The 12,648-nt window shown below is 40.5% G+C and overlaps 2 protein-coding genes across 3 annotated transcripts in view; both read left to right on the plus strand.

Annotated features, from left to right (window-relative positions):
- The window catches only part of prx (periaxin), a 36,347-nt gene extending 33,219 nt beyond the window's left edge, over positions 1–3,128 (plus strand). The window contains exon 9 of the mRNA XM_019367204.2: positions 520–3,128. Within this exon, the coding sequence (XP_019222749.1) occupies positions 520–3,128 (2,609 nt within the window). The remainder of the gene's footprint in view (positions 1–519) is intronic.
- On the plus strand, positions 3,123–12,285 carry LOC109205095 (neuroblast differentiation-associated protein AHNAK). Of its 2 annotated transcripts, none has more exons than XM_019367709.2 (2): positions 3,123–9,213; positions 9,979–12,285. In XM_019367709.2, exons 1-2 carry the CDS (start codon positions 3,903–3,905, stop codon positions 10,269–10,271), a joined length of 5,604 nt encoding a protein of 1,867 aa, XP_019223254.1. In that variant the 5' UTR covers positions 3,123–3,902; the 3' UTR covers positions 10,272–12,285. The 2 variants fall into 2 exon arrangements, with proteins under 2 accessions (XP_019223254.1, XP_025753767.1); XM_025897982.1 differs by having other exon boundaries at positions 9,892–10,042.
- Positions 12,286–12,648: the final 363 nt, after the last annotated feature.

Below are 12,648 nucleotides of genomic sequence, written 5' to 3' on the forward strand. Positions count from 1 at the left end.
GCCGATGTTGAAGGACCAGATTTCAAAGGGAAACTTGAAATGCCCACTGCTGATATTTCTCTTCCAAAGGGAAAAGCAGATGTGGATATTGACATTGAAGGAAAAACTGGTAAAGGTGGCAAGTTTCACATGCCTTCACTTGATATTTCTCTTCCTAAAATCAAAGCAAAGGGACTTGATGTGGATATCCAAGGACCTGAAGTCAAAGGTGATATGTCACTCCCTAAAATCAAGTCTCCAGAGGTAGATATCAGCCTCCAAGGTCCAGATATTAAAGGGGGAAATTTAAATTGCCCACTGTCGACATGCCATCATTGGATCTCTCACTTCCCAAAATGAAGTCTCCAGATGTAGATGTCACTCTTGAGGGTCCTGATGTCAAGGGAGGGAAGATCAAAGTTCCAACTGTTGATGTTTCACTTCCTAAAGGAAAAATTGAGGGCAACCTTGATGTTGAAGGCCCTGAAATGAAGGGTGACAAGTTTAAAATGCCGAAATTCGATATTTCTTTACCAAAAGAGAGTCTTCCAGAAAGTGATTTCAAAATAAAAGGTCCTGACATTAATACTGGAAAGATTGAGATGCCAGATATCGATATTTCACTCCCTAAAGGAAAAGCAAAAGCAAAAGTTGAAGGAGATATCGGAAAAGGTGGAAAGTTCCACATGCCATCTATTGACATCTCTTTTCCTAAAGTCAAAGCCAAAGGTCCTGAAATTAATGTTGAAGGCCCTCAAGTTGAAGGTGGGAAGCTAAATATGCCATCCCTTGATGTTTCGCTACCCAAAATGAAGTCTCCAGATGTAGATGTCACTCTTGAGGGTCCTGATGTCAAGGGAGGGAAGATCAAAATTCCAACTGCTGATGTTTCACTTCCTAAAGGAAAGGTTGAGGGTGACATAAATATCGAAGGCCCTGAGATGAAAGGGGGCAAATTCAAATTGCCAAAATTTGATGTTTCTTTGCCTAAAGTCAGTCTCCCAAAGGCTGGAGTCGATGTTGAAGGACCAGATTTCAAAGGGAAACTTGGAATGCCCACTGCTGATATTTCACTTCCAAAAGGAAAAGCAGATGTGGATATTGACATTGAAGGAAAAACTGGTAAAGGTGGCAAGTTTCACATGCCTTCACTTGATATTTCTCTTCCTAAAATCAAAGCAAAGGGACTTGATGTGGATATCCAAGGACCTGAAGTCAAAGGTGATATGTCACTCCCAGAAATCAAGTCTCCAGAGGTAGATATCAGCCTCCAAGGTCCAGATGTTAAAGGTGGGAAATTTAAATTGCCCACTGTCGACATGCCATCATTGGATCTCTCACTACCCAAAATGAAGTCTCCAGATGTAGATGTCACACTTGAGGGTCCTGATGTCAAGGGAGGGAAGATCAAAATTCCAACTGTTGATGTTTCACTTCCTAAAGGAAAGGTTGAGGGTGACATAAATATCGAAGGCCCTGAGATGAAAGGGGGCAAATTCAAAATGCCAAAATTTGATGTTTCTTTGCCTAAAGTCAGTCTCCCAAAGGCTGGAGTCGATGTTGAAGGACCAGATTTCAAAGGGAAACTTGGAATGCCCACTGCTGATATTTCACTTCCAAAGGGAAAAGCAGATGTGGATATTGACATTGAAGGAAAAACTGGTAAAGGTGGCAAGTTTCACATGCCTTCACTTGATATTTCTCTTCCTAAAATCAAAGCAAAGGGACTTGATGTGGATATCCAAGGACCTGAAGTCAAAGGTGATATGTCACTCCCAGAAATCAAGTCTCCAGAGGTAGATATCAGCCTCCAAGGTCCAGATATTAAAGGGGGGAAATTTAAATTGCCCACTGTCGACATGCCATCATTGGATCTCTCACTTCCCAAAATGAAGTCTCCAGATGTAGATGTCACTCTTGAGGGTCCTGATGTCAAGGGAGGGAAGATCAAAATTCCAGCTGTTGATGTTTCACTTCCTAAAGGAAAGGTTGAGGGTGACATAAATATCGAAGGCCCTGAGATGAAAGAGGGCAAATTCAAAATGCCAAAATTTGATGTTTCTTTGCCTAAAGTCAGTCTCCCAAAGGCTGGAGTCGATGTTGAAGGACCAGATTTCAAAGGGAAACTTGAAATGCCCACTGCTGATATTTCACTTCCAAAGGGAAAAGCAGATGTGGATATTGACATTGAGGGAAAAACTGGTAAAGGTGGCAAGTTTCACATGCCTTCACTTGATATTTCTCTTCCTAAAATCAAAGCAAAGGGACTTGATGTGGATATCCAAGGACCTGAAGTCAAAGGTGATATGTCACTCCCAGAAATCAAGTCTCCAGAGGTAGATATCAGCCTCCAAGGTCCAGATATTAAAGGGGGGAAATTTAAATTGCCCACTGTCAACATGCCATCATTGGATCTCTCACTACCCAAAATGAAGTCTCCAGATGTAGATGTCACTCTTGAGGGTCCTGATGTCAAGGGAGGGAAGATCAAAATTCCAACTGCTGATGTTTCACTTCCTAAAGGAAAGGTTGAGGGTGACATAAATATCGAAGGCCCTGAGATGAAAGGGGGCAAATTCAAAATGCCAAAATTTGATGTTTCTTTGCCTAAAGTCAGTCTCCCAAAGGCTGGAGTCGATGTTGAAGGACCAGATTTCAAAGGGAAACTTGGAATGCCCACTGCTGATATTTCACTTCCAAAAGGAAAAGCAGATGTGGATATTGACATTGAAGGAAAAACTGGTAAAGGTGGCAAGTTTCACATGCCTTCACTTGATATTTCTCTTCCTAAAATCAAAGCAAAGGGACTTGATGTGGATATCCAAGGACCTGAAGTCAAAGGTGATATGTCACTCCCAGAAATCAAGTCTCCAGAGGTAGATATCAGCCTCCAAGGTCCAGATGTTAAAGGTGGGAAATTTAAATTGCCCACTGTCGACATGCCATCATTGGATCTCTCACTACCCAAAATGAAGTCTCCAGATGTAGATGTCACACTTGAGGGTCCTGATGTCAAGGGAGGGAAGATCAAAATTCCAACTGTTGATGTTTCACTTCCTAAAGGAAAGGTTGAGGGTGACATAAATATCGAAGGCCCTGAGATGAAAGGGGCAAATTCAAAATGCCAAAATTTGATGTTCTTTGCCTAAAGTCAGTCTCCCAAAGGCTGGAGTCGATGTTGAAGGACCAGATTTCAAAGGGAAACTTGGAATGCCCACTGCTGATATTTCACTTCCAAAGGGAAAAGCAGATGTGGATATTGACATTGAAGGAAAAACTGGTAAAGGTGGCAAGTTTCACATGCCTTCACTTGATATTTCTCTTCCTAAAATCAAAGCAAAGGGACTTGATGTGGATATCCAAGGACCTGAAGTCAAAGGTGATATGTCACTCCCAGAAATCAAGTCTCCAGAGGTAGATATCAGCCTCCAAGGTCCAGATATTAAAGGGGGGAAATTTAAATTGCCCACTGTCGACATGCCATCATTGGATCTCTCACTTCCCAAAATGAAGTCTCCAGATGTAGATGTCACTCTTGAGGGTCCTGATGTCAAGGGAGGGAAGATCAAAATTCCAGCTGTTGATGTTTCACTTCCTAAAGGAAAGGTTGAGGGTGACATAAATATCGAAGGCCCTGAGATGAAAGAGGGCAAATTCAAAATGCCAAAATTTGATGTTTCTTTGCCTAAAGTCAGTCTCCCAAAGGCTGGAGTCGATGTTGAAGGACCAGATTTCAAAGGGAAACTTGAAATGCCCACTGCTGATATTTCACTTCCAAAGGGAAAAGCAGATGTGGATATTGACATTGAGGGAAAAACTGGTAAAGGTGGCAAGTTTCACATGCCTTCACTTGATATTCTCTTCCTAAAATCAAAGCAAAGGGACTTGATGTGGATATCCAAGGACCTGAAGTCAAAGGTGATATGTCACTCCCAGAAATCAAGTCTCCAGAGGTAGATATCAGCCTCCAAGGTCCAGATATTAAAGGGGGGAAATTTAAATTGCCCACTGTCAACATGCCATCATTGGATCTCTCACTACCCAAAATGAAGTCTCCAGATGTAGATGTCACTCTTGAGGGTCCTGATGTCAAGGGAGGGAAGATCAAAATTCCAACTGCTGATGTTTCACTTCCTAAAGGAAAGGTTGAGGGTGACATAAATATCGAAGGCCCTGAGATGAAAGGGGGCAAATTCAAAATGCCAAAATTTGATGTTTCTTTGCCTAAAGTCAGTCTCCCAAAGGCTGGAGTCGATGTTGAAGGACCAGATTTCAAAGGGAAACTTGGAATGCCCACTGCTGATATTTCACTTCCAAAGGGAAAAGCAGATGTGGATATTGACATTGAAGGAAAAACTGGTAAAGGTGGCAAGTTTCACATGCCTTCACTTGATATTTCTCTTCCTAAAATCAAAGCAAAGGGACTTGATGTGGATATCCAAGGACCTGAAGTCAAAGGTGATATGTCACTCCCAGAAATCAAGTCTCCAGAGATAGATGTCAGCCTCCAAGGTCCAGATATTAAAGGGGGGAAATTTAAATTGCCCACTGTCGACATGCCATCATTGGATCTCTCGCTTCCCAAAATGAAGTCTCCAGATGTAGATGTCACCCTTGAGGGTCCTGATGTCAAGGGAGGGACGATCGAAATTCCAACTGCTGATGTTTCACTTCCTAAAGGAAAAGTGGAGGGTGACATAAATATCGAAGGCCCTGAGATCAAAGGGGGTAATTTCAAAATTCCAAAATTTGATGTTTCTTTACCTAAAGTCAGTCTCCCAGCAGGTGGTGTAAAAATAAAGGGCCCTGATACTAAAGGTGGGACAATTGAGATATCCGACATTGATATTTCACTCCCTAAAGCCAACGCACACGGAGAAATTGACGGGCATTCTGGAAAGGGTGGAAGGTTTCATATGCCATCTGTCTCTCTTCCTAAAATCAAAGCAAAGGGACCTCAATTCAACATAGAAGGTGCATATCCAGCGTTTGAGATTTTAGTACCTGAAGGAAAAGCTGAAGGTGACCTCAACATCGAAGGTCCTGGCAATAAAGGAAGCAAATTCACAATGCCCAAAGTTGATATTTCACTTCCAAAGATGAACTTCCCAGAAGGTGATATCAAAGTGCAAGGACCCAACGTGAAGGGAGAAAAGGTCACAGTTCCAGAGGGTAAAGTGGAGGGAGATATCAATATTGAAGGACTCTCTGAAAAAGAAAGGTTTGATATCCCAAAGGTTGAAGTTGATAAAAAAGGAGGTGGATTCCACATGCCAACTCTTGACATAAATCTTCCCAAATTTGACCTTGACCTCAGCCTGCCCTCTGGTATAAAAGCTAAAGGCTTCAAAGTTGATACTCTAAGTCCTGATGCATCTGGAGATTTGGAGATGTCTGGTCTTACAGGAGGCCTTAATCCTGCCAAATTGGAATTTAAGAATGAAGATATAGAGACAGGCGGTCTAGAAGGTCCAGGTGCATCCCTAAAACTTCCCACAGTAAAACTACCAACAGTTGACATCTCAGCTCCAAAGATGGATCTCAATTTTGGCCTTACAAAACCCAAAGGTGATGATGTGGAAGTAGAACTTCTGAAAGCAGAAGGAGGAAGGCCTTCTTCAGGGGGCAGCTTTGATCTACCTAATGTCTTCCTCAAAGCACCTAGTTTCACTCTTCCTAGGTTTGGGGGAAAGACAAAGAGCTGTAACTTAGAAATACCAGGACCTAAGGCACATACCTCACTCAGTTCACCACATGTAGAAGGAGAGATCAGAGCACCGTCGGTGGAGTTTGATGGAGGTGGAAAAGTCAAGGTGAAAAAACCTAAAATCAAACTGCCCTCATTTGGCATGTCCAAGAAGGCTGCAGATGTATCAGTCTCTTGTCCTGATGTTGATGTTAAAGTGAAAAAGGGAAAAATTGACATTCATCAACCAGATATCAATGTTGACAACTCAGATGACATGTCAAAATACAAAATGAGATTTCCCAAGTTAAAAATATCATCACCCAAACGTGAACTCCCAGAGGAAAAAGTTGAAGCAAAACTGGATGCAGATGTAGAGGCAAAAGGTGGCTTCCATGCACCTGGCATCTCTTTAAAACTGCCAAAGTTTTCTATGCCAGGCTTTGTCTCTAAAGAAAAAGACCTAGGTAAGCCAAGTGGTGACCTTGAAGCTAAAACCAAGGTCAAGATGCCTTCTGTTGAGTTGTCGCTACCAGCAGCTAAAACACCAGAGACTGAGGTTCTTCTCCCAAAAGCAGAAGTTGATGTTACAGAGGCTGATATAAGAGGCTATGAGGGAAACCTTAAAATTCCCAAAATGCCAACGATTGATGTTTCCCTCCCCAAATTAGACCTTGATGTGTCCTTACCCAGAGGAAAGTCTCCAAAGATTGAAGGACCAGACCTGGAGCTAAAAGGGGCTGATGGAAAATTCAAAATGCCTCATTTTAATAAGCCTGCACTTGATGTTTCACTTCCAAAAGCAAAGACTGATTCACCAGATTTAGAAATGAAGGAGACTACAGAGGGAAAGTTAAAAATGCCTCACATAAAAATGCCCAACATTGACATATCGCTTCCTAAAGGAAAACTCAAAGGTACTGAGGCAGAAATAGAAGTGGATGGACAAGGAGAAGCAAAAGTCAAAACACCTTATCTGAAAATGCCCGATGCTGATGTCTCTCTGCCTAAAGGTCAGATTGAAGGTCCAGAAATAGAGATTCAAGGAGAAGGTGGAAAATTCAAGATGCCACATCTAAGCATGCCTTCTGTTGATATTTCATTGCCCAAAGGGAAGATTGGAGGTCCAGATGTTGAAGTAGAAGGACATACCAAAGGAAAATTTAAGATGCCTCACTGGAAAAAGCCAGATGTTGATGTCTCTCTAACCAAAGGACAGATTGAAGGTCCAGAAGTGGAGTTAAAGGGGAAAGGTGGAAAATTTAAGATACCACATCTAAGCATGCCCTCTGTTGATATTTCACTGCCCAGTGGAAAGACTGGAGATGCAGAGACTGAAACAGAAGGAAATAAAAGAGAGAAATTTAAAACACCACAAATAAAAATGCCTTCAGTTGATATTTCAGCACCCAAGGGAAAGATTGAAGGTGCAGATGTTGAAATGAATGTTGATGTTTCTCTACCTAAAGGAAAAGTTGAAGGTCCAGGAGTTCGAGATGTGGAGATCAGAGGAGAAGCTGGAAAATTCAAGATGCCCCACATCAATATGCCTTCAGTTGATATTTCACTACCTAAAGGAAAAACAGAAGGTGCAGAGATAGAGCTGGAAGGAGGTGCAGGGGGGGGGATCAGAATGCCTCATGTCAAAATGCCAGGTTTTAACGTCTCTGTACCCAAAGGAAAATCTGGCAAAATTGAAGGAGAGATGGAAATTGAGGGAGATGGCAGCAAAATGCCACATATGACAGTGCCTTCAGTCAATATTTCACTTCCAACGAGAAATACTGAAGGTGCCAATGTTGCAATTAAGGGTGAGGGAGGAATATTCAGGATGCCAAAAGTTGACATTTCTCTTCCTAAAGGAAAACCTTCAGTGCAAGGTCCTGAGGCAGATATCGAGGGAGATAGAGGAGAGTTCAAGATGCCAAATGTGGGCATATCACTTCCCAAGGGGAAAGTAAACATTGATACACCAGCAGAGAAAATGGAGACAGAGGAAGGAATCATCAAACTGCCAGATATCAAGATGCCAAAAGTTGATATTTCACTCCCGAAAGGCAAAAGTGAAGGTAGTGATGTACCTGTTGTAGAGATGAAAGTAACCAGTTCTGATATTAAAGTTCCAGAGGGAAAAATACTACTGCCAATGGCTAAAACCACTGAAGCAGAGATTAACTTACCAAGTGGTAAGGCTGATCTGGACACTGGGGCTATTGGAGGAGCTGATTTGCATTTTGAGGGTGAGCACAAAGGCCTAAAATTCAAAGTGCCAACAATAGATATCAAAGGTCCAAAAGGAGGCTTAGAACTTGATGTTGGACTTCACAAAGGGGAGGGCAAAAAGGACAGGAAAAAAGTTGATCTACCTGACTTAGATGTCACTACAGAAACCAGCGGCAAAGTAAAAGGGCCTAAAGTCAAAGGAACAAAATTCAAGATTGGAATGCCAAAAAAGAAAAACGGTGGAGAAAGATTTGAGTATTTTGAAGTTGAAACCCAGAATGGTCATAAAGATGACAAAGATCGTGTTAACCATCCAGTACCAGAAGTTACATTACCAAGTGTAAGTCTAAAAGCAGAAGTGAAAGGAGAGGGTGGCTCCTCATCTCCGCATGCAGGAATCAGAGTCCCCAAAATACCAGACATAGAGTTTGATATTGGCTCATCTCAAGGTGGAGATGACAGCAAAACAGAAAAAGGCAAGAAAATCAAAATCCCTAAGTTTGGCGTCCCATTACCCTCCCTATCCTCACCAGAGGAAAGTGTGAATGTCCATGGGCCAGAAATTCAGTATGAGGGCCCTAAAATGCCTAAAGTAAAGAAAGCGGTTTTTGTCTTGGTAGACACTCCTCCAACAAATGAGCCTGCTACAAGCACAAGTCCCTTAAAAGGGGAAGCAATGGCTGAGGCTGAGACAGAGAATGTCAAAGTGAAGATGCCCAAAATCAAAAAGAAGCCAAGCTTTGGAAAGTCCAAAGAAAAGTCAGCTGCTGCAAGTTTAGAAAAAGAAGGGGCAGAAGAAGAAAAGTCAAAGGGGGGAAGAATAAAGATGCCTAAAGTGTCATTTTCGTCTGGCAAATCTGCATCATTTGGTGGTGACACTGTCAAAAGAGAAGGTTCAAGTTCAAGTCTCAATGGTGAAAGCCCTCACAAGGGCTCCAAGGAAGAGAAGGTGGCATTCAGTGGTAAAATCAAACTCCCAAAGGTGGAGTTCACCAGTCTATATGGGAAGGCGGGTGCAAGAGGAGCAGACATGGAAACAAGTGGGGAACTGGGAAAGCATTCATCACCAGAAGAAGTACAATCAAGCACAATGTTACCAGGGGGTTTCACTGAGGAGCCTTTGAAGGATTTGGTGTCTTCTCGTGCCAGAACAGAAATGCTGGACAGGGACAGCTCAGAGTCCCCTTCTGGTTTTGCCACAGAGTTCACCTCAACAAAGTTTCAAGCTTGGAGCAAGGTGGAGAGCAAAAGCAGGGAGTCAGAAGAGAGAGAGTCTTCCTCATGGTTTAAGGTCCCAAAGGTCACCTTGAAGCCACATGCCACAGGTAAGGCTAAAGGAGATGCTACTGGGCTGGTATTACGTCAATACTGCTTTTAATGTTATTATTAAAGCCGCTTTTTGTAAAAACCCTCTGAGATATTTAATTAAAAACTTCACCACAAGATGGCAGCATGTTTACCAGAAAGTTTTGGTGCAGGTTTTGAACCCAACCCATTCAGCTTTAAATTATTCTGCGTTCATTTGAATCACTGTGCATTGCCACACTAAAAGACTAACTCATGTAGTGTTTCATGTTTCTTTAAGAAAAATGCATAGCCTGAGCTCTTATATATATTAATAGATATATTAAGGACACAAAAATACAGATTTCTAACAAAGCACTACATGGCAAATTTTGAAAAATCTAAATTTGGATCTTCCCCGTCTATTAAATTTGCCTGTTTAGACTCGAGACTATAGATCAGCATATAACTGATGAAAAACTGTAAAAGTCTACACATTCAAAAATGATGTTTAATCAATTTTGCATGTTGTTTTCATATGTTGTGACTGGATTTTAATATTTTTTTCCACTGTATTAACACATGATTTATTAGAATATACTTTACACTATCTATACTTTATCCTCGCTGTTACCTTTGATGTTTTTTGTATATTTTTTTGTGTTCTTGGTAAATAAATCACTCATCTATGCTCTTCTGTTTTGTCTCTTCTACAAAAGACTAAGTTTCTTTTCCCTCTTGATTTCTTCACCTATCCTCCTCTTTTCCTTTCATTTCTCTCTTATTTCCTGGCCTACCTGCCGCAGGCTTCCTCCAGATAACTCCAGAGGCTTCTCCTCAGGCCCAGCGGAAAGGTGAGGTAGGGGGTGAGGCAGATGTCTCCGGGTCTTTCTGCCTCCACACCTCAGGGCTCGACTTTACCACCTCGCAAATGACCGAAGAGCACCAAATCTCTTCCTCCGAGGAGGGAACTGTCACCATGGTGACAAAAACTACCAGAATCACCCAGCACCTGGCTGAAACACGAACAGACGAGTCTTCAACGACCACAGCAACAACAAAAACAACAACAGCAGCTCACCAGGTGTCAAAGTACTGAAGATGCTGGAATGGTATCTTTAATGTATTTTACTTTTCTTATTATTGTTGTTTTGTTTTTCTGTGAGGTTGCAGTGTTAATATAAAGTAAACCTCTAATAAAAGCACAGTTTATCCTCAAATTAATTATACATTTGTTTTTCTTCTGACCTGTAGTGCTGTTTATCTACTGAACTTTTTTGAACTGATTATTTGTGGGCTCCATGCATCATTTCTCCAGCTAATATCACCAAAACTGGGCAACTCTAACCAAATCAATTTAGATGGATAAATAGTACCAGAGGAACACCATGTATATTAATTTGGGGTTCATCTGTGCCTTAACATTAAAAAAAATTATATTTTAATAGATGATGTATGAATGTGATGAACTACAATAACATTACATCAAGTAGTATTATTGTCATTATTACAGCTAAAGGTTACTATATACTTCCTTTCCTCATCTTACATGTGATGACTTTTTTTGTTACGGTTTGTTAGTTTAGTCCAAGTTATTTATCAGATTTTGTTTGGTTTTTAAAGGTTTCACTCTGAATGTAAACATGTCTGACTGCTTCATTATTTATTTTTGTTTTTGTGTTTGAAATGCGCTGGAAAGAGTCTTTTACTCACATCGACTTCATGGTTCAGGATTCAGTTTCATGATCATTTAAAAATATTTCATTATGAACCATCACAATGTAGGCCAGAGGAATATTTATGTAAATAAAACAATATAATTGCTTTTTTTGAAGCTGTTTCATTTTCAGTTCATAATGTATTTTCATATTTACCAAAGCATAAATGATATTTTTTGACCTGAAACACTGTTTTGTTTGTCTTGAAGGAAAAGTGTGAACTTCTGAGATTATGGGCTTTTTTTTGCCATAGTTTTATATATTAGCACATTTAGCCTGTGCTTTACTGTCCAGAGGTGGTCAGTGAGTAAGCAGGACACTCTGGACTCTTTTTCTGCTGTGGGGATCAAACCTGTGACCTTCTGGTTATAGGTTTCTCTCAAATATTTAGCCCAACCTGCTGCTAATACATTTTTTATTAATGTTTTTACTGTACAATGGCAAAAAAGGGCACCACTGTATTTGTTGTGATTGAGCCAGTAGCTTTAAAATACACTGATATTTCTGAAGCTCGGCTGTTAAGTATTGTTGAGTTTCAAAACATCAGCAGTGAACTGGGCGGAAATTTGGGGATTTAAACCAGAAATTCAGAAATTTTAGAGAAGTGTAAAGTTTATTCTGTTGATCCAAGTTGCTAAAAGGCTGCTAGAGTGAGACTAGTGGGAGTGGCGTGTCTTGATCTTGTTGCAAAGCAATCGTGTTAGAAAAAAAGGCCAGAAAACATTTAGAGTTAGCTAAATATTTCTAAAAACACCAAAAAATAACTGTCAGAGTGATTGAAACTTTAAGTGCCTTTACCAGTACATTTTAAACAATGTATCTATGATTAATGTATAAACCGTTTTAAAATGGAGTAATCTTCTTGAATATCAGTTTTTATGTCTCCACATTTTGATATTTAAGCTTAATTTATAAACAAAGAACTTACCATTAAGAAAACATGTTTGAAATTTTTTGGTATTCAGTTAAAACTTCCTCCCTTAGAGGATCCACCAATCAGGCTTTTTGAAGGGTTTTCTATTTTCAAGTAGATGTAAAACATTTAAGAATGAACATCTTTATGTTTCCTTTATTGGTTGACTGATGGAATGAAGCTGTGTGGTAAAATGCATGAATCCATAAAAGAGTTGTCTCATTAACAACTTTTAGCACAGTGCCTTTTTTTGCAGCTGAGAACTAGAGCTTTAAAAAAAAAAGCTGAGACGAGTGGTGACATGTGAAGGTAACGCGCACTGAGGTAGGATGTACGTGTATAGAGATTTTTAACTTTCTGGTTTAACGAGGTCTTCGAATTTCTTTTTGATTCTAAGGTTTCAGTGGCAAGTGTTTTGTCAGAGCTGCATTGAAAGAATGTTTGTAAAGATGTTACTTAAATAAAGTAATATTCACACAAAACTCTTCTGTCCTGTAGTCAAATTTTAATTAAATTTCAGTGAAATTTTCAAAGAGCCAATATTATTTCCTACTCCATATTTTTATATTGCATAATTCACATCTCAGAGTTATTCTTCATCATAAGCTGGGCCTTGGTGCAGATCCTCACTTCATTAAATATCTGAAACAAGCTGTTTTTAGATCTTTCCCTTAAGGCCACCCTCCTTTCATAAACCCACTGCCCCCTGAATCGATGCCCCTCACAGGGGCAGCCGGTAGGTGGAGCTTGTGTGTAGCACTTTGTGCCTTAATTGACCATATTAGGGAGATCCTCCCTCTATGACATCATACCTAGCCAGGGGTATAAAAAAATGACTGAAAAGG

The sequence above is a fragment of the Oreochromis niloticus genome, linkage group LG14 (genome assembly GCF_001858045.2).
Source record: "Oreochromis niloticus isolate F11D_XX linkage group LG14, O_niloticus_UMD_NMBU, whole genome shotgun sequence".
NCBI lineage: Eukaryota > Metazoa > Chordata > Actinopteri > Cichliformes > Cichlidae > Oreochromis > Oreochromis niloticus.

Bases quoted from the DNA above. Each gene is read 5' to 3' on its own strand.
- LOC109205095 (XM_019367709.2), top strand. From the start codon at position 3,903: ATGTCACTCCCAGAAATCAAGTCTCCAGAGGTAGATATCAGCCTCCAA. The intron at 9,214-9,978 runs GTAAGGCTAAAG...TACCTGCCGCAG, and splicing joins CTTGAAGCCACATGCCACAG to GCTTCCTCCAGATAACTCCA.